Source organism: Capra hircus, chromosome 15 (assembly GCF_001704415.2).
Source record: "Capra hircus breed San Clemente chromosome 15, ASM170441v1, whole genome shotgun sequence".
Taxonomy (NCBI): domain Eukaryota; kingdom Metazoa; phylum Chordata; class Mammalia; order Artiodactyla; family Bovidae; genus Capra; species Capra hircus.
The window spans coordinates 29821965-29844152 of NC_030822.1; the positions used below are offsets into that span (position 1 = coordinate 29821965).

At 36.6% G+C, this 22188-nt stretch overlaps 1 protein-coding gene across 2 annotated transcripts in view; it reads left to right on the forward strand.

The window, feature by feature from the left end:
- The window catches only part of RAB6A (RAB6A, member RAS oncogene family), an 82661-nt gene that overhangs the window by 35529 nt on the left and 24944 nt on the right, over window positions 1–22188 (forward strand). Inside the window, exons 2-4 of one of the 2 annotated variants that reach the window (XM_018059367.1) lie at window positions 7918–7976; window positions 19155–19208; window positions 20596–20701. In XM_018059367.1, coding sequence (XP_017914856.1) covers window positions 7918–7976; window positions 19155–19208; window positions 20596–20701 — 219 coding nt within the window. Of the gene's footprint in view, window positions 1–7917; window positions 7977–19154; window positions 19209–20595; window positions 20702–20767; window positions 20874–22188 lie in introns of both variants that reach the window. The other variant, XM_018059366.1, reaches the window with a different exon arrangement.

Genomic DNA, 22188 nt, shown 5'->3' on the forward strand with positions numbered 1-22188 from the left:
TTTTGCATTTCTTGTTTTATTTCTCTCATATGTTCCTTCTCTGCTACCCTGAAAGAGTAGCAATCAAGCTTCCCTCCCTGTGGTCCTTTCTGTCTGTCCCTCTTTCTGTCAAACCTATAGATTTTTATTAACCATTTACTAGCAGCCAGACATAGAACTCTTCATACAGTCTATGTAAACTTGATGAAGTGTCCCTGTTTTCTGATCTTTATGATGATTCTATCCAACTTAAATGAATGGTTTACTCAAGTGGATATAGTATACTCAGTTCCAGGATACTGTTACTTTTACTATTTTTGCCAGTTAACCTGAATCCTCTGACCCATTACCGGTCTCCTCTGATCCCACTTTTTAGGGATCAAGCATGTATAGGCTCTGAGACTTGTTAGATTTCTTTTTTTTTTTTTTTTTTTTTTAGATTAGACATAATATATACACAGTAAAGCATACAAGTCTTTTAAACTTTGAATTCAGGGATTTTGTGTGTATGTTTTACCTTTGTTAATGAACTTTTTATTTTAGAATAATTTTAAATATGTAGAAATATTACAAACAGTACCGAATTCCCATTTAACCCTCTCCTAGAAGAAGGCAATGGCACCCCACTCCAGTACTCTTGCCTGGAGAATCCCATGGATGGAGGAGCCTGGTGGGCTGCAGTCCATGGGGTTGCGAAGAGTCGGACACAACTGAGCGACTTCCCTTTCACTTTTCACTTTCATGCATTGGAGAAGGAAATGGCAACCCACCCCAGTGTTCTTGCCTGGAGAATCCCAGGGACAGAGGAGCCTGGTGGGCTGCCGTCTATGGGGTCATACAGAGTCGGACTCAACTGAAGTGACTTAGCAGCAGCAGCAGCAGTTTACCTCATGTTAACATCTAAAATTACTATGGTACATTTGTCTAAGAAACTGGCATTAGTATATTACAATATATAACCAAACTCTCTAGACATTTATTTGAATGTTACTAGTTTTTTTCACTAATACCCTTTTTCTGTTCCAGGATACAGTCCAGAGTGCCATATTGCATTTAGTTTTCATGTCTCCATAGATTCCTTTGGTTTGTGACAGTTTCTCATTCAGCCTTTGCTTGTTTTTCATGATCCATCTTGAGGCAAGGTATCCTTTAGAGCAGCAGTCCCCAAAGTTCTTGGCACCAGGGACGAGTTTCATGGAAGATACTTTTTCCACAGACAGGAGTGGAGTGGAGTGCTTCAGGATGATTCAAGAGCATCACCTCCACCTCAGATCATCAGGCATTAGATCCTAGAGGGTGGGGACCGCTGCTTTAGAGTGCCCCCAGTTTGGGTTTATCTGTTGTTTTTCTCGGGTATAGGGTAGACTGCAACAGAAGTAAAGACCCTTCTTAATACAATAGATCAGGATTACATGATATCCACATAAATATATGCAGTTTTTATTGGGAATCACATATATATAATTAAGTATTTTACTTAAAAAAAAATTCTTTTTGTTAAAGTGTAATATCTGGTAAGGTCATAAAGTGAAGTCATTTAGTTGTATCCGACTCTTTCCAAGCCCATGAACTGTAGCCTATCACGCTTCTCAGTCCATGGGATTTTCCATGCAAGAGTACTGGAGTGGGTTGCCATTTCCTTCCCCAAAGGATCTTCCCGACCCAGGGATCAAACCTGGGTCTCCTGCATTGCAGGCAGACACTTTACCGTCTGGGCCACCAGAGAAGTCCGTAAAGTAGACAAATTTTAAATGTATGGCTTGTTGAAAATTTTACATATTAATACATTCTTGTAACTACTCCTCAGATAAAAATATAGGTCTTTCTAGCAGTCAGAAGTTTCCCTAACTCCATATTCCAGTTAGAAACTCCAGAAGTTACTACTACTTTGACTTCTATCTTCACTGATTAATTGTGCCAGTTTTGAACTATATATAAGTGGAATCATACAACATATATATTTTTTATATCTGACCCCTTTCACCCCATGTATTGTCTGTGAAATTTGTCCATGTTGTTGTGTATATAGACTTCCCTGGTGGCTCAGACCGTAAAGCGTCTGCCTACAATGCGGGAGACCTGGGTTGGGAAGATCTCCTGGAGAAGGAAATGGCAACCCACTCCAGTATTCTTGCCTGGAAAATCCCATGGATGTTGGAACCTGGTAGGCTACAGTCCATGGGGTCGCAAAGAGTCGGACACGACTGAGAAACTTCACTTAGTTGTGTATATAAGATGTTATTTTTGCTTGTGTAACATTTCGTTATTACTATGCCATAATTTATTCATTCCCCCCACCACTCCCTTCCTTTTAGTCCCAGGGCATGTGCAATTTTAGTTCCAAGACTAAAATTGAATCCATATCCCCACAATGGAAGCACGGAGCCCTAACCACTGGACATCCAGGGAATTCTTAATCCATTCTCTTATTGATAAAGATTTAGATTACTTCTGGTTATTGGCCATTATGAATAAAGCTGTTTTTAACATACTTGTACATGGCTTTTTTGTTGTTCGAATACCGCAGACATTCATTTATTACTGAATTTTAGTATATTTTCTTGAGTAAATGTTCATTTGCTTTATGCCTTTAGGACTGTTTCCAGAGATTTTAAATGCTTTTGGTTTTGTTTAAATTCTTCCCAGTTTCACTGGGAAGTTGGTGTATGCAGCTCATTACAATGTCATGCTGAAACTGGTTTCCCTTTCACATATCTCACAATCTGGGTTTTCCTTCTCACTCTCTTAATTGTCTGTCTCTCTCTTGTTAAAATTATCTATTTATCTATTTATTTCTGGCTTTGCTGGGTCTTTGTTGCTCTGCAGGAGCTTTCTCTAGTTGCGGTGAGTGGGGGCTACTCTTTGTTGTGGTGCTTGGGCTTCTCATTGCAGTGGCTTCTCTTCTTCCCAAGCGTGGGTTCGGTAGTTGTGACCCACAGCCTTTGTTGTTCCGTGGTGTGTGGGATCTTCCTGGACCAGGGATTGAATGTGTGTTCCCTGCAATGGCAGACAGATTCTTAACTGATGGACCACCAGGTATTACAGATCTGACAAGGAATTCTCTCCCTTTTGTTTGTCTGTAATCTTCGCTTGTCTGTGGACTTCCCTGGCGGCTCAGACGGTAATTACATCTTCCTACAATGCAGGAGACCTGGGTTTGATCCCTTGGTCGGGAAGATCCTCTGGAGAAGGAAATGGCAACCCACTCCAGTACTCTTGCCTGGAAAATCCCATGGACGGAGGAGCGTGATAGGCTACAGTTCATGGGGTCGCAAAGAGTGGAATACAACTGAGCGACTTCACTTTATGACCTTACTTTATAATCTTCAGTTAATCTTCATTTTTGAAAGGTAGTTTTACGAGATATAGTATTTAAGTGTTAAAAAATGTATTTTCCTTAAGAAATTTAAAGAGGTAATTCCATTGTCTTGTGTTCTCATTTTCTCTGTGGAGGAGTTCATACAAATGTACATCACTTTCTCATCCTGCCTCTTCCCCTGTCCACCTGCTATGTGTAGTACATTTTCCCTGGATGTTTTCAACGATTTTCTTCCTTTATCCTTGGATTTTAATAGTTTGTCAAGGTATGATTTTCTTTGTATTTGTCCTGTTCATTGAATTTCTTGGATCTGTAAGTTCTTAACGTTTCACTATATTTGAAAAGTTTTCAGCTATTATTTCTACAAATATTTCCCCCTAATTTCTTCTATCTTATCCAGTGGGAACTTCTTTTATATATATATTAAACTATTTAATCTATATTCAGCTTCACTTCTTTCTTCTCCCATTTCCATCATCTGTTAAATCCATACAATTACTTTTCTGATTACTTATTGTAAGTTTCAATTTACATTTGATTCTTTTTTCTCATTTTTGTTTCTCTGTGGACATTTTCCTTTTATTTCTTTCTTACACATATCTTCTTCCAAGGTCTAGAATATGTGTCTGATAGCTGCTTTGAATCCTTGTCTGCTAACTACAAAATCTGACTCATCTTGGAGTCTTTTGGTTTAGTTTTTTGTTTTTGTTTATACTTTTTATTTTGTATTGGGGTATAGCCAATTAACAATGCTGAGATAGTATCAGATGAATAGCAGAAGGAGTGCAGCCGTACATGGACATGTATCCATTATCCCCCAGACTCCCCTCCATCGAGGTTGTAGTTTGTTTTTTTACTACTTTTTTTCTTGGGTATGAATTATATTTTTTTATTTCTTTGCACATCCACACTTTTTTAATTGGATACAGGATGATGAAGAATACATATATACAGACTCTAGATTTTATTGTTACTCCAAAGAGTTGTTTTGTCCTGGAAGGCAGTTACTTTGGCTGGATTCAAATTCTGAACTGTGTGTTGGACTCTTTTAACATCCATCTGCTGCTGGGAACCCTAAGGTCTCCCCTTCAAGTCCTCATAGATCATTGAGGACATCAGCCAAGAATTAGGACACGTTTTAAATGCAGATCTCTCTATTTGGAGCTCTCTTTTCTTGCAGAAGTCTACTTTCCCAATCTTTCTAAGTGTTCTTTGAGCCCTGAACTTTGTCCTGTGACTCCTCAAACCTTTTAGGAATTGGGTCTTCTGCTACCAGAAGCATGCCCATTGGGTTGTGTTTTCATTGTTTGTTGTTTAGTCACTAACTTATGCCCAGCTCTTTTGTGACCCTTTGGACTCTTGGCTGCCAGGCTTCTCTCTGTATATGGGATTTCCCAGGTGAGAATACTAGAGTGCTGGAGTGAGTTGCCATTTTCTTCTCCAGAGGATTGTCCCAATCTGGGGACTGAACCTGTGTCTCCTGCATTGGTAGGCAGGTCCTTTACCACTAAGCCACCGGGGAAGCCCTTATGTTTCCTAGTGCTTCAGGAAAAAAGTTACTGCGTGAAAACTCTCATTTTTCGCTGTTTTTTCTTTCAAAGATATACTCCCTTTCATTTTCTATTTCTTATGGTCTATGTTCAGGTTCTTTAAAACCTGGAGGCTAGGTAGGTAGTAACAATAGCTTTTCTGCTGTGGTGACCATGGGTGTTTTTTTTTGTTTTTTGTTTTGTTTTTTGTTTTTTTTTTGCGGCGGGGAGGGGGCTTGTTTTAAACAGCAAAAGAAAGTAGTATATTGAGAAGAACATGACCTTTGGTTAGAAATGGAATGGCATTGTGTTGTAATAGGGAACTGAATTACCTTGGGCAATTTTCTAAACTCCTGAGCATGTTACCTTTTCTTGAAAGATGGAAATAAAATTTCACTTCTTGCAAATTAATGTCAAGGTTAGCATTGTCCTGTAAAATACCCAGTATAGGATCTGAGGCAGAAAAAGATACAGTATTCCCTGCTTTTTACAAGTCTGCTTTATGCCACTTTACTTTTGTGTAAGACCCATCAGTACTTGTTTTCACTACCTGAAAGAAATCTGAAGAGGATTTTTGCTTTTACCAAAAAGTGAAAATAGCATTTGGTGTTTTTTACGTAGAGAGGTTATTGTTGAGGCAACACGTACCCCAGGCAGCAAGAGTGGAACCTCCAAGCTCCTTCCCTGGGAACTATACTTAGCATCAAGCTGTTAAAGCTTTGAGCTGTGTGGGTGAGCATCTGTGCTTTAACTTGATTTTATTTTGTGCATCCGTTTAGCAAGATGTGTCCTAAGGTAATTGCTGCTTTGCTTTATGCCATTTTGGCTTAGGAAAGGTTTCATACGAACACTCTTTCAGGTAGTGGAGGAAGCTGGTCGTTTAAATTTTTTTGTCATTATTATACATAGAAACAAACCCATTGCCTTGGATTTACAAACCATAGGGTTTGTTGTTATTTTTTTCTCCATATAACTGGCTTTATTGCAATACTCACTTTATTGTAGTGCTATAGTATGTAATATGTAGTCCTTGTACTGAACAAAAATTATTCTCATTAGACATCTTTAAAAATATAAAGTATATTATCACTTTGTTGTGTTTTGTAGTAGAAGTATTTATAATAAAAACACTTGTTTAATTAAAAATAAGATTTATTTGGAAGAACCCTAGATATGTATTTTTTATCTTCTGGAAAATTATCAGTTCAGCAAAGGTGTGTCAGACTCTGATGATGTGGACTAAATAAGACAAATATGGGCCTTACATTTTATCAAGGAAAGCAAACATTAAGCAAATAATTATAAGTTTACATACCATTTTACAGAAGGTTTTGGGGTAAACAAGAACAATACGTTTACAAAGATCCTATATTGAAGAATCATATTTAAAATGCTTAGTAATGAAATTTTAATCATTGGAATAAAAACTGTTTTAACAAGGTACTTTGTATTTCTTCACTGTATATTTTATATGTACCTTGGCTTTTCTCTACCTCTCTTTCCCCCATCACTATTTTGCCTTTTATCTCTTCAGATTTTTAGATTTACTTTTTATAGATTCTGCGGTGTTAAATAATATTAGTAGTAGTATATGTATTGTTCCTGACTTTATTATGAATGGTTCTAGGGTTTTGCCTTTAAGTACGTATATATTTTTATATATAAAAGCATTTTAGAAAAATATATACTAAAGTTTTAACATTAGTTATATATAGGTGGTAGGATATACATAATTTTCACTTTGTTCTTGGTCTGTTCTGTATTGCCTGCTTTAGAGCATGCATTTTGCTCTTTTTGTAAAGAAGGAGGGACATTTTTCAAAACAAAATAAAAACTATACTATCTGCTATTGGTGATGGACAGGGAGGCCTGGTGTGCTGCAGTCCGAGGGGTTGCAAAGAATTGAACACAACTGAGCGACTGAACTGGACTGATTTGTTAATGAAGAAGTGCATCGGTCTACTCATTGCTCCGGATAGAGATGCAAATATTAATTTGCTTTTGACTGTGATCTAGGGAAACTAGCTTTAGCTCTTCTACCTACTACTTTAGACTCTTTGAAATGAGACATTTGGGAGTAGGTGATTTTATGAAATTCTTATCTCTTTGGCTCAGTTTTTTCCTCATGTTTTCATATGAAACATGGATGGAGGATGCAATAGAGAGGCCCCAATCAGGTCTCTTAAAAATCAGAAGTTGAAATCAAAAGTTACTTAAATCCATACAAAAATATGAATGACCAGGTATTGTTTCTTCTTCCCAAAGTATTTACATTTTGGGGAGCATTTGAAATATTTTATTTGCCCAGTTGTTTTCTAATTGATAAAATTTATTGTATTCATTTAGTATTTATTGAGTCTTGGCCAAGCTACTGGAGAAATAAGAAAATTAGATATGGTTCTTGCCCTTGAACAGTGTGCCTGTGGATAAGGATATTGGCAGTATACCACTGTTTTTTCCTAGTGGCACTTCCTTGTGGATTAACCTAAAAATACCAATACAAGATAATATTATGAATCTTTGGGACTGCCCTGTCAAAGAAGTATAGAGCTCTGATCCTGAGATGAATTTCAAAACAATTTTCCAGGTCACTTCATTAAGCAGTCTAGTTTTTACAGCCCTCATACCCCTCCTGGAACTCTTCATCTTTAGTCTCCTACTTCCAGAGATTAAGCTTTGATTCACTGAATGAAGTGGATCTGACCTTCATTTTCCCCAGGTTACTGTCCAGGAATTTACTATAATTTCTTCCTAGTATAATCCTAATTCTTTCTGTTAGGACCCAAGTAAATATCTGCTTGCCTTTTGTGAATTAGAGATGTCAACATAGTTGTTTTCCTTCATGTTTCTCTTTATTTTGCTCAGCTCTTAACTAAATGAATATGCTTTATTTGTGCTTTCAATTTGAGAGATTATCTGTTATTAAAGAAAGACATTTCAACAAACTCAGGGCTATGTTTTTAAATTATCATTAGTAGAACCATTGCAGATATTGCTCAATGAATTGAATTGCAGTTCTCTGTAGAAAAATACTTGAGAACCCAATTTAATGTGCTAACTAAGTGAATCTTTTTTTTCTTTTCATTTCAGTTGGAAAGACATCACTGATTACCAGATTCATGTATGACAGTTTCGACAATACCTATCAGGTATTTTGTTTTTTCCAGCCTACTAGTTGTCTTTATTTTGTTTGCAAGTAATATTCAAGGTGCTTTTAAATATTCACTTTTTTACATTGTCATAGATATAAAAGCACTTTCTGTAACCTGTAAAATGCTGTATAAATACAAAGTATAACTGATTATGCTCGTAGTCCTCAACTTTTTCATTTGATTTCTTTAGCTTCTCTTGCAGAATCTATTGAAAGGTTATTGGTAATACCATCTAGAATAGAAGTAGAGTGTTTATATCGATAGATATTCTTTTGGAGAGATTTCTTCTAAGTCTAGGGTTCTATGACATTTTGTTCAATACTTGAAGTCAAGAATAAGTACTGTAATTAGAAGTCATTAATAGAAGGAGATTTGGGAATGGGTCAAAGACAGTCACAAGGGAAATTAGGAAGTATTTTGATAAATGAAAAAGAAAACACAACATTCCAAAACTAATGGGATACAGCTTAAAGCAGTTCTATAAGGAAAAGAAGAGATATATTAACTCAGTAATTTAATCTTCTATCCTAAGAAACTAGAAAAAGAAAAGTAAAAAGCAGAAGGAAGAAACTGCTTTAAAATGTAGGTTTTATTATTATTATTCAGGTATGATGAAGCCAACAGATCAGGAGATGATTGCTACTGAAAAGGCTGTTATACTCACAGATTCCAAGAGGGAGGGACACTCCAGGCCATAGTAGGAGGGCAGATGAAAGCAGTACTGATATTGATCAGGAGATGGGGTAGGGGACAGGAAATGTAGGTACTAGGGTGCTAGCCTTTATTGTGATTTTTTTTTTTAATTGTGATTTTTGTGAGATGGATGGGTAAGACCAGCAAATAAAGGATTGCCTAGTTTTAATAATTTCAGTGCTCCCTGGGCTGTGGGGGCTGTTCTTGGTTTTCTGGTACTTGGGGTGATTAGGGCAGGGGCATAGTGGCTCTGAGTGTGATCGAGGAGATGGTTGGGGTATGGGTCTGGATTGGTTGGTTTTCATATGAAAGTCCCTCTCACGGGCAAGTTTGCATCTCTGTGGAACTGGCAAACTCTGGGAGTGCCAGTCTCTCTACTGTTAGGAAGCTCCCAGATACCAGGACAACAAAAATACAGAAAATAAAGACATGCTTAACCAACCATATGGAAAGAGAGATTACTATGAGAGAATATTATAAGAGAATAGTGTAAAATGGTTATATGCCAACATATGAGATAACCTAGATGAAATGGACAAAGTCAAAGAAAGATACACTACCAAAACTAACACAAGAAGTAATAGAAAATTTGAACATACCTGTAATGAGTAGATAAAATTAGCAATAAAAAAACTTGTCACAGGACTTCACTGGTGGGCCAGTAGTTAAGAATTTGCCTGCCAATGCAGGGGACATGGGTTTGATCCCTTCTCTGGGGAGATTCCACATTCCACAGGACAGTTAAGCCTGTGCGCCACAACTATTAATCCTGTGCTCCAGATTCTGTGCTCCACAGCAAGAGAAACCACTGCAATGAGAAGCCCGTGCACTGCAACTGGAGAGTAGCCCCTGCTCACTGCAACTAGAGAAAGCCCCATGTGGAGCAACAAAGACCCAGGACGGCCATAAAGAATTTTTTTCTTTTTTAAACTGACAAAGAAAATTGCAGGACTAGATGCCTTCACTGATCACTTCAATGAAGTATGTGAAGAGCAACATTAATACTTCATAAATTTCCAAAAATAGAAGAGGAAGAAACATTTTCCAACTTATCCTATGAGGATAACCAAATCAGACAAAAACATCAAAAATAAAACTACAGTGTATATCTTTCACTAATAGAAACACAACAGACCTTAGCAAAATACTACCAAACTGAATTTGCTGACTTGTAAAAAGGATCTATGCCATTTACCGGGTGGGATTGGTAGATGAGTATCGAGGTTGCAAGGTTGATTTAATATACAAAAAGTAATGGAATATGCTATATGAATAGACTAAAGGACAAAATCAGGGAAATCCTCCAGTGGTTCAATGGTTAGGACTCTGCACTCTCATGCCTGAGGGCCCAGGTTTGATCTCTGATTAAGGAACTAACACCCCACAAACCGTGCCTTGTGGCCAAAAAAAAAAAAAAGGACACAAATCACATGATCATTTCAGTAGACACAGAAAAAACATTGGATACAATCCGGTAGCCTTTGATGATAATGATAGCTTATGGTGAACAATGTTGGATTCGTGATCTCTGAAGAAGAACATTAAGCTTTGAGACCAGGGACCAGGCTTGATCACTCAAGAGATTTTATGTAGCAGAGTTTTATGAAAGTAAGAAAAGGGACAGAGAAAGCTTCTGACATAGACATCAGAAGGGGGACAGAGAGTGCACCTCTGCTAGTCTTTAGCAAGGTGTTTTATGTCTATTAGAAAGCTATTAATCAGGTAAGAGAGACACATCAAGGCTGACAGAGTTTCACCAGGCCCCTCTCCCATAAAATGCATTTTTGAGATAGGATGGCACGAAGTGTGTCATCCCCCAGCCATAAAACAATTAATATGATTCCTGGTTTGAACTAATATCAGCCCAAGGTTTGAGAAAAGAAAAAAAGTTAATCTTAGGTGAAACCATTTTGAAGAAAGGCAAATTCCAAAGCAAATACATAGTTTCTTTAACATAACTTAAGAAAAACATTTCCATAGAGAAACCTGCTTTTAATTTTGTATGGAGAAAGAAAAAAAATCTGACACTTGTAGTTTGTTTCCTCCAGATGCTGAAGGGAGAGAGAAAAAAATGTCTGACACTTGCAGCCTATTTCCTCTGTTTGGAGACCCCTGGCTTTCCTGCCTGTTACCTTCTCAGTAATACACACTCAGCAAGCTACAAATGCAAGGGAGGTGTCCAAACATGATAAAGAACATCTCTATGAAGAACCCACAGCTAATATCAGACTTCATGTTTGAAGGCTGAATGTATTCTCTAAGATCAGAAACAAGACAAGGATGTCTGCTCTCAGTTGCGTATATATCTGGTTATATATATATATGCTGCTACTGCTATATATATATATACACACTGGTACTGCTGTGTGTGTGTGTGTGTGTGTATATATATATATATATATATATGCCCTACTGCTGCTACTGCTAAGTCACTTCAGTCGTGTCTGACTCTGTGCGACCCCATAGATGACAGCCCACCAGGCTCCCCTGTCCCTGGGATTCTCCAGGCAAGAACACTGGAGTGGGTTGCCATTTCCTTCTCCATTGCATGAAAGTGAAAAGTGAAAGTGAAGTTGCTCAGTCGTGTCCGATCAGCCACCCCATGGACTGCAGCCTTCCAGGCTCCTCCATCCATGGGATTTTCCAGGCAAGAGTACTGGAGTGGGGTGCCATTGCCATCTCCGATATATATAACCCTAACCCTATATATATAACTATATATATGTATATAAATATAACCATGTATATCTGCATATATATATGTTTATGTCTAAGTTATATATATGTATATTTTAAATAGCTTAATTGTAAAACAAAAACCAAAGAATAAGTTAAAAAGAATAAATCAGTAATCTTCAAACCAGGTACTTTCACTTTCTGAAGTATTTCATTATACTTAAGTTCTCTGTGAAATTAAAGAGATCTTTAGGTGTCTTAAGTGCTGTTGCTACTTATTCATTAAGACTATTGCTGTTATTCATGCAGACATTTTTTAAGGGAGGTAATGTTGATGGGGTGAGGTTACATTTGACAGATAAGCAAAGATTTTTGTTCTTTCTATAAAGTTGTTGAAGCCAAAATACCATTGTACTGTGGAATTAATAGGAGACATTGATTAACTATGTAAGCTACAAGTTTTTATAAGAGTTAGGCACAGTCCTAGATATTATCTTACTTTAACAGTGTAATTAGGATAATGTAGTACCCCACATCCTTACCTAGGGAAATTATCTTGACGGTATATTAAGTATTACTTTGAAATATGAAGAATTGACCATATGTAGTTAGCTGCCAACTTAATTATCAGGTGAAGAATTCTTCAGTGGATTATTTTTTAAGATTCCCTATCTTATGCCCTGACCATACACTCAACAGAAAGACTTCTGAAATAATTGAAGAGCTAGTCTCATAGCTAGAAATTTATTATTGAGCTATATGTAATGTATATCTGAAACTTAGTTTAAGTGAAATTTTATTTCACAAAAAAGATAAAACTTTATATATAATTCATAATTCATGCTATTTATGATTCCTTTGCACTGAATTAATTTTATTTGAAAAAGACTAAACTGGTTGGCCAGAAGAGTCCTTTATTGACCATATTTAGTCAGTTATTTCAAAGTAAAGCAAAAAACCTGAGAAGTCTGGTAAACATTTGTAGCTGGAGGCTGGAAGTGATTTTCTTAAGTTGCTCTAGTTTTTCACCAGTTTTTTGTTTTTTTCTTTTTCCAGTTGGAAATTTGTCCAGTAGTTTCAAATGTATCAGTTTGAACCATATTACATAATTGCTGTTTTTATCATTCAAAAATGATAGAATATTGGCAGTTTTATATTATATGGTTCAACTTAATATAAATAAGCTCAAAAAAGATTCCTACAACTAGAGTAGATTCTTTTGAGGAAGATTACATTACTCAGGGTAACCTTTGAAATTTCTTTGAATTTAGAGGATTTCTTATTCCAAGGACTGTTACAAATCAACAATTAAGTTCAGGATGGCATAGATTAAAACAGTGGGTTTTAGACACTAATGAACTTGTCCAGAAAGATGATGGTGGTGGTTAAGTATATCCTTAACCTGTATAAGTTAAAGCTCTAGGTTGTTCTATTCAAAATTCTAGTTATCAATGGAACCAAAATCCTTAACTAGATGGACTGTTTTTCTTTTTAAAACTATCATTATTATTTTTATTTTTTGGCCTCAAAGTATGCAGGATCTGAGTTTCCCAACGGGAATGGGACCTATGCCTCTTGCAGTGAAATCGTAGAGTCTTAACCACTGGACTGCCAAGGAGGTCCCAGTGGACTGTTTTTCTGACTCAGTGTTTGATTTGTCTTTTTATTTTCATCTAATTTTTTAATGACTTTTTTCAGGATTTTTGCCTTTTCTAGAGGTGTTGTCATTTTATTTGGGATGGATTTCTTTTTTTTTTTATTGTGGTAAGAATACTTATATGAGATTCTAACTTTTTCTTATACTTTAAAGTGTACACAATATAGCATTGTTATCTACATGTTCGTACAATGCTCTGCAGCAGATTTCTTGAACTTGTTCACCTTGTATAACTAAAATCTTATTCTCATTATAATGACTCATTTTTAAAATCCGCAGACTCTACCTAGTTTCTGTCCTAATGGACAGAAATGTAGTATGGCAGAAAGACATCGATACAAATATATATATATATGTTTTTCCCCCGTATATGTACATATATGTAAGGATATTTTTAAATGGGATTCTCTTCTAAATCAGATTATGTATCAACATCTTCTTTCTGGGGTCCTTTCTTCTTTTTAAAATTATTTCTGTTAATTTTAGATTCTTTAACTTATCCACTCTTTTCTTTCTTTAGTCATTGCCTCTTTCAAATCCTTCTCTATTTTCTCTTTCTAGAGAAGGCAGCAACCAGGCAATAGAACTTTATGTGTATTTGAACCACAGAAGGAAGCTGATTATCATTGCTTTGTACAGAAGAAAACTTGTTTTCCTTACTGAGTTACTTTTGTAACTGGGTAAAATACGTTCCCCATGTGAAAATCATGTTTATGGGTTTCTAGCTTCTCTGGCATCAGGACAGGGGACAAACCACCATATACAAAGTCAGACAGAATTGTAACTTATATCTGCAATCTTTCATAAATTAGCTGTTAGGATAAATAAGCACCTCTCTGAGTGAAGAGCATCCAAATAAAATAAACAAATGGAAGTTATCATCCTGACACCGATATATTTGGGTAAGCTGTTGTTCAGTCTTGATTTGTAAGTTCCTGTAAAAGTACTGTTTAATTTTTTTCTCTTTTTTTTTTTTGCAAAGTAGACACTCCCCCCAACATCCATGAATTAGTTAACATTTAAAATAATATGTAAAAAAGTAAATTAAGGTATATGAGATAATTCTCTCTTTTAATTTCTTCTGTAATGATTGCTTTTTGCATTTCTCTAAGGAGATGAGCAAAAGACTGCACTAATGTCTCATCTGTCTTTTATGAAAGTTTGAATTAGTTCCACATCAGTAGCATTCAAGATGCTGAAGTAGTTGATAATGCTTAGTTTCCCAGGCATCTCCTTTCTGTTCTTCCTGCTGTTGGCTTAATTCTTAAAGCTGATCAACTTCTTTGCTGTAGTAGCTCAGCTTGAAATAAAATTAACTTAAAAAAAAGAGCAGCAGCAGGCTATTTTTCAAATTAGTTTTGATCTTTATGAGTTCAGTGGTATAAATGATGCCCCAAAACTTGGATAGTACAATGGAAGGGGAGGACTATTGTAAAGTCTGACTTTGTACTAATTGTAAAAACATTTATATCTTGACTGTGAGATGTGAAAATACTTGTTTCTATTTATAGCCATTAAAAATTATTTTCAGCTGTTTATAACAAATATAAAATAACATTGATAAGTGACATGACAGTTGTTTTTTTCATGTAAAAGAAGTGTAAAGGTAGTGTGTTTCAGAGCTAGTGCGGCAACTCCATGGTCATCCAGGACCAAAACTTCTATTTTCTGTCTAACCTAATCTAATCTATGGTTTCCATATTGAATTTTGCCTCATGGTTACTGAATGATTCCTGAATTCCAGCCTTGGTATCCACAGTTCAGGAAGGAAGAAGGATGAAAGGGAGAAAAAACAAGAATCTACCTCCTAACTGAGTTAACCCCATTTATTTAAAGTTCAAAGAAGGCTGGAAAATGTAGTTTTTCAAATGGGAAAAGTATGGATTTAAATAAATGTTTGATTGTGTTAGTAAGGAAGGAGTAGATGGATATTTGTGTAGGTAGTTAACTACCTCTGCCACACTGTCTGAGTAAATGAGGTTCTATGAGTCAGATTTCTTAAATGCAGCCATGCCACTCCTGTACATACCCAGTTTATCAATTAGATTCTCTTGCATAGTAATTCAAGTTTATAAGCCCATTCCACCATATGAAAGAGTGGGATATAATTCTCAAATTGAATGTCATAAGGTAGAATTAGTACTAGGTTGTATGTTAGTCACATAGTTTGAAATAAAGGAGGAAGCTGCTTCTTTTGTTTGTTTTAAAATATAAGTCTGTGTGAAATTGAAACCTACAAAACTACTCAAAAAAATAAAAGAAGACCTAATTAAATGGAGAGACATCCCAGGTAAATGAATCAGAAAACTTAATGTTGTTAAGATGTCAATACTTGGCTTCCCTGGTAGTTCAGTGTTTAAGAATCCACCTGCCAATATAGGAGACATGGGTTCGATTCCTGGTCTGGGAAGATCCGTCATGCCATGGAGCAACTAAGCCTGTGAGCCACAGCCATTGAGCCTGTGCTCTAGAGCCCAGAAACCACAACTGCTGAGCCCACGCACCACGACTACTGAAACCCGAATGACTTAGAGCGTGAGCTCCTCAACAAGAGAAGCTACCACAAAATGAGAAGCCCATGCACCACAACAGAGAGTAGCCCCCACTCTCTGCAACTAGAGAAAAGACTGTGCAGCAGTGAAGACCCAGCACAGCGAAAAAATAAATAAATATAAAATAAAATGAATCTCTCTGGGAAAAAAGATGTCAGTACTAACTACTCAAAGCAAGCTGCAAATTCATTGCAATCCTTTTCAAAATCCCTATGCCTTTTTTTATAGATATGAAGAGATTAATCATAATTTGCAATAGCTAAGGCATTACTGGAAAATATGAAAAAGTTGGAGGACTCACACTTCCCAATTTGGGAATTTCCTACAAAGCTACAGTAGTTAAAACAATGTGGTAATGGCATATAGACACAATGGAGTAGGATCAGTTCTGTCCAATTCTTTGAGACCCCATGGACTGTAGCCTACCAGGCTCCTCTGTCCATGGAATTCTCCTGGCAGGCATACTGGAGTGGCTTGCCATTTCCTTCTCCAGGGGATGTTCCTGACCCAGGGATCAAACCTGTGTCTCTTATGTCTCCTGCATTGGTAGGCGGAGTCTTCACTACTAGCATCACCTGGAAAGCCCCATGGAATAGGGTAGAGAATCCACATATGTGTATATAAGCACACGCACAGTTGATTTTCAGCAGAGACACCAGGCCCAACCTACAGAATAGGGGGAAATATTTGAAAGTTATAAGAATTTAATATCCAGAATATATAGGAACTTGTACAAACTAATAACAAAATGAGAACATTTTTTTCCTGCACTGGGTCTTTGTTGCTTCACCCAGGCTTTCTCTAGTTGCGGAGAGAGGGGGCTGCTCTTCATTGAGGCGTTGTGCACAGGCTTCTCAACACAGTGGCTTCTCTTGTGGAGTGCAGGCTCTATGGCACACAGGCTCAGTAGTTGCGGTGCACAGGTTTAGCTGTTCTGCAACATAAATCTTCCTGGACCCAGAATCTAACCCAGTTCAGTTCAGTTGCTCAGTCATGTCCGACTCTTTGCAACCCCATGAACCGCAACATGCCAGGCCTCCCTGTCCATCACCAACTCCTGGAGTTTACCCAAACTCATGTCCATTGAGACGGTGATGCCATCTAACCATCTCATCCTCTGTCATCCCCTTTTTCTCCTGCCTTAAATCTTTCCCAACATCAGGATCTTTTCCAGTGAGTCAGCTCTTTGCATCAGGTGGCCAAAATATTGGAGTTTCAGCTTCAACGTCAGTCCTTCCAATGAACACCCAGGACTGATCTCCTTTAGGATAGACTGGTTGGATCTCCTTGCAGTCCAGGGGACTCTCAAGAGTCTTCTCCAACACCACAGTCCAAAAGCATCAATTCTTCTGCACTCAGCTTTCTTTATAGACGAACTCTCACATCCATAACTTGACTACTGGAAAAACCATAGCCTTGACTAGACAGACCTTTGTTGGCAAAGTAATGTCTCTGCTTTTGAATATGCTGTCTAGGTTGGTCATAACTTTCCTTCCAAGGAGTAAGCGTCTTTTAATTTCATGGCTGCAGTCACCATCTGCAGTGATTTTGGAGCCCCCCAAAAATAAAGTCAGCCACCATTTCCACTGTTTCCCATCTATTTGCCATGAAGTGATGGTACTAGATGCCATGATCTTCATTTTCTGAATGTTGAGCTTTAAGCCAACTTTTTCACTCTCTTCTTTCACTTTCATCAAGAGGCTCTTTAATTCTTCTTCACTTTCTGCTATAAGGGTGGTGTCATCTGCATATCTGAGGTTATTGGTATTTCTCCCAGCAATGTTGATTCCAGCTTGTGCTTCCTCCAGCCCAGCATTTCTCATGATGTACTCTGCATATAAGTTAAGTAAGCAGGGTGACAGTATACAACCTTGACATACTCCTTTTCCAATTTGGAACCAGTCTGTTGTTCTGTATATCACTAGTGGGAATTTAAAATAGTGCAGCCAGGAACTTTCTTGATGATCTAGTGGTTAAGACTCTGCACTTTCATTGCAGGAGATGCAGGTTCAAACCCTAGTCCAGGAACTAAGATCCCACATGCCATGCAGCATGACCATAAAGAAAAATTAACTGATTAATTAATTAAAATAAAATAGTGCCACTGCTGTAGAAACTTTCCTCACAAAGTTAAATAGAATTACCATATGGCCCAGCAGTTTTACTCCTAGTTTTATACCAAAAAGAGTTGACAACAGGAACTATTAATAGTCAAAATGTCTATCAGTGGATGAATGGATAAACAAATGGTATATCCGTACACTGTAATTTGGTATAGCTTAATGGGTACAAAATTTCTGTTTGAGGTGATGAAAAGCTTTTGTAACTATTACAGTTATACAGTTGTGAATGTAATTAATGCCTTTGATTATATACTTAAAATAGTTCAAATATCATATTTTATGGTGTGTATATTTTTGTTATTGCTTAGTTGCTAAATAGTATCCAAGTCTTGGCAACCCCATGGACTGTAGGTCACGAGATCCCCCTTGTCTATGGGATTTCCCAGTCAAGAATACTGGAGTGGGTTTTCCTTCTCCAGGGAACCTTGCTGACCCAGGAATCAAACCCTCATCTCCTGCATTGGTAGGCAGATTCTTTACTGCTGAGCCACCAGGGAAGCCTGTATTTGTTTTACCACAGTTTGAAAACAAAACTTGTCTTTAAAGAATTACATCACTGTCAGTGTTAAGTTTATCATTCGTAACAAATGTAGTACCACTCTGCTGGGGAATGTTGATAACAGAGATGCTCTGCATATGTGAGGGCAGGGGCAAAAGGGAATCTCTGAACCTTTGTCTCAGTTTTGCTGTGAACCGAAAACTACTCTTTAACCCTCTTAACCATTTTTTGAAAGACTTCTTAAAAGAGCAGTTGTGTATTTTACCACAAGTATAGTGTATATAAAATGTATAACATATGAAGTATATATGATACATGAAATTATAAAATATGTATATAAATATAGATTTTTTATAAAGTATATATACATAAAGTGAATATAGAATTATGTATTAGAAAGAGATACAATTTTACTCTAAACTCCACAGCAGAAGTTGTGTGTTCTTAGACAAGTTATATAACTTCTCCAAACTCTAATATTGTTTTGTATAAAATGAGAAAAATAATGAAGCTGGTAGCTACTTTGTAGGGATGTATTAGGATTAGAGATGATCATGTAAAGGGCCTAAAAGAATCTCTAATGTACAGCAAGTGCTCAATAGGTAAAAGCCATTATCACTGAAAATTTTGTTCATTTTTTTTTGGCTATGATAGTTTATATATTCATTATGTTTTCTACAATCAGAATGCTCACTTGAACTCTAAACTGCTGACTGTCATTGTGTGTTATGTGTGTTAGTCACTCAGTCGTGCCCGACTCTTTGCAACCCCATGGACTGCAATCCACCAGGTTCCTCTGTCCATGAGATTTTCCAGGCAAGGATAGTAGAGTGGGTTGCCATTTCCTTCTCCAGGGGATCTTCTCAACCCAGGGATCGAACCCGGATCTCCTGCACTGCAGGCAGATTCTTTACCGACTAAGCTACAAGGGAAGCCCAACCATTTTTAACTTCTTTGTTTTGTTTTGTTTTATAGGCAACAATTGGTATTGACTTTTTATCAAAAACAATGTACTTGGAGGATCGAACAGTGAGTAATGTTTTCAGTGTTCAATTTTCTGCAACACTGCAGGACAGAATATTATGCTTAAAACTATAATCAGTGATTGTTGCCATAAGAGTACTTAGCAAAGTTGCCAAAGTTGGTGTACAGGCCTTGAGAAAAACTTATTATAGAATGAATAGTACTTAGCACTTTGAATTCTTTATCCTCAAGTAGACTCCAAAGGGGAGAGAAAGCCATTATTTATAATACTCTGATAGCCCTAGGCTTGTTAAACAAAATATATTGTCTTGACTTGGAATATTATAACAAATAGCATTGAGATAAGAATATTCTCATGAAGAAATTAGAGCTGCTAAAGACCTTTTGTGTACCACTCTGAACCATTCAAACATTTCATTTGAATATCACACAGTTTGTGAACTTCCAGGCTTTGTTGGAATATGGTATATACCAAAGTGACTGTGAATAGACAAAAGTAATGTGTATCTCCCTGTTTGATTTTTGTCTTCCATCTTTTGGAATGCTCCCTTTAAGTGCGATATAAATTCTGTATTCTAGCTTGCTGTCCCTTGAAGAGATTCTTGTCACCTAAACAGTAACTCTTAAATGCATTATTTTGGGACCTGTACCCAAAAAGCATTATCTCTAATGACGTTTCTTTAAGTTTGTAAGTCTTTTTCTTTTGGATGTTCTCCTTTATGTTTTAATATATAGCATTCCATTTCTTAAAATTTGAAAACAGAAACTGCTTTATGATGATAAAAGAACTTAATGCTTGTTTTCAGGCTTTTCTTCCTGGAATGTAGATGTGAAGAAGAAAGTAAAGACACGTTTAAGTAGGGTTGTAAAAAGATATTTCTCCTTTTTGCTAGATTATATATAATGTTCTAGAAATAAATGTGTGGGAGAACAAGCACAGTCGTCAGAGATCCAGTTTCAAAGTGTTCTGTATCCAATAGAGAAAAGAGACATTTTATTTTCATTTCAGAGGGGCTGATCATTGACATTTACCTTTGTTTTTCTCTTTTATTTTCACTGTTTGAACATGAGCAGTCTGCTTGTGCTGTCTGGAAGGTATAGGATTCAAAGAGAGGTTGTAGAGAGGGGGGATAAAAAGGAAGCTGTACTTCTTGTCCTGTGAAATCTTTCCTATTGCTGTTTTTTATTTTTTATTTTTTTGAGTTATGTACCTTCAGAGCAAGCAAATTTTAAATGTTACTCCCTTTTGAAAAAGGGAAGGAATTTTATGTTGTTTTCATTCCTCATATCCCTGCAACCTTTTGCATGAGTTTCCTTTTTACCTCCTTGCCACCCTCCTCCCTTTAAAAATATTATTTCTTTTTTCTTTTTAGTATGAGTTTGTTTTTTTGTTTTTTTGTTTTTTTTTTATTTATTTTTTCCCATCCCACAGATCAGGCTGCAGCTGTGGGATACTGCGGGTCAGGAACGTTTCCGTAGCCTCATTCCCAGTTACATCCGTGATTCTGCTGCAGCTGTAGTAGTTTACGATATCACAAGTAGGTATTTTGCAACGGGTTGACCTTTCTTATTTTTCTTGCTTGTTTGACTGATTTTATTGTTAGGTACGATTGCAATTATGGGACACAGCAGGTCAAGAGCGGTTCAGGAGCTTGATTCCTAGCTACATTCGTGACTCCACTGTGGCAGTTGTTGTTTATGATATCACAAGTGAGTGGGGGGGGAATTACGCATTTCTAATCTTCTTTCGACCTTTAGCTTAGTTGCATGCATGTTCTTGTTTTGTGCTTGTTTTCTATACCGGCATGTAAAATTGAGTTTTATCATACCAAACCTTATCACACACCATCTAGGTCAGAGTATTTGCTTCATTGTTTGTACCAATATATCTTATTTCTACTATGCCAGGGTTTTTTGCCCCAGAAATTTTCATTTGGGTCTAATTATGAACCTTCTCCAAAGCTTTCTTAGTATCCTGTAATCCCTAAGCTATACCATAATTATGATTGGAAGAGTGTCTCCTTTTTTATTTGATTTCAGATTTCTCTAAAATAATCTGCATTTATGTCTCTTGCCAAGTTTTCCAAATCCTTCAAGGCTTCTACTGAGGCTGTTAAAAGCTTCTGATAACCAGCTTTTCTCTGCTTTCACCTTCTAGCCATCCTCTCTATAGAGGAAGAGCAGAGAAAACTTAATTTCTGTTAATCATTTTCATTTGAGTGAAATCTGGATTCTCTGACTAGTTCATTTACTTTGTTGCTAACAAGTGACACTTTTCATTTCTCTCCAAGAAAAACATTTAAATGGGAGACTAAAACAAGTGATGGTCTTCCTTTTTCTTTTCCCTCAAGACTGAATAATAATGCCTTTGGCATTTTAAGTGACTGTAAATTTTGAATAGAGCCTTGATGACTGACAGGGACATATTATCTGATTAAAATTGTCTTTGTAAATTGGTTTATGATATATTAGGCAATATTAAGTATCATTCCATATAGTGCTCCATAATTTAGGAAAACCAGGATAGTACCACATCTTGGACTCCTTTAAAAACATAAACTATAATATTAGCATACATTTTTACAAATTTGCTCGAACAGAAATCATATTTACTTAAGAATCATTACAATGGCAGAATTATAAGTTAGAGGTTTGCATTCAGAAACTTTTTATTTTGGTTAGGTGCCAAATGCAGTCCTTCTTTTCTTGAAGCTTTTCTTTGGGTTGCTACCTGTTTTAAAAATGTATGTTCATTATTGTGCTGTCATAAGTTTTGCAGCTTTAAAATGTTTGTGCTTACTTTAACCAAATCAAGTAAAACCAGGCGTATTCTTTGAAATTTGTGCACATGTGGTTAAAATATTAGCAAATTGTTTTCTTTAGCTGCTGTAAGAATTATTGAAGTACTCAGAATCCAGGGCTGGAAAAGATGGGTTTTGTTATTAGTGATTCTGGTACATTAAACTAATAAACTCCAAGTTAAAGTGATCACAAACTGAATAAGCAATGCAAACAGAGTGGTGTT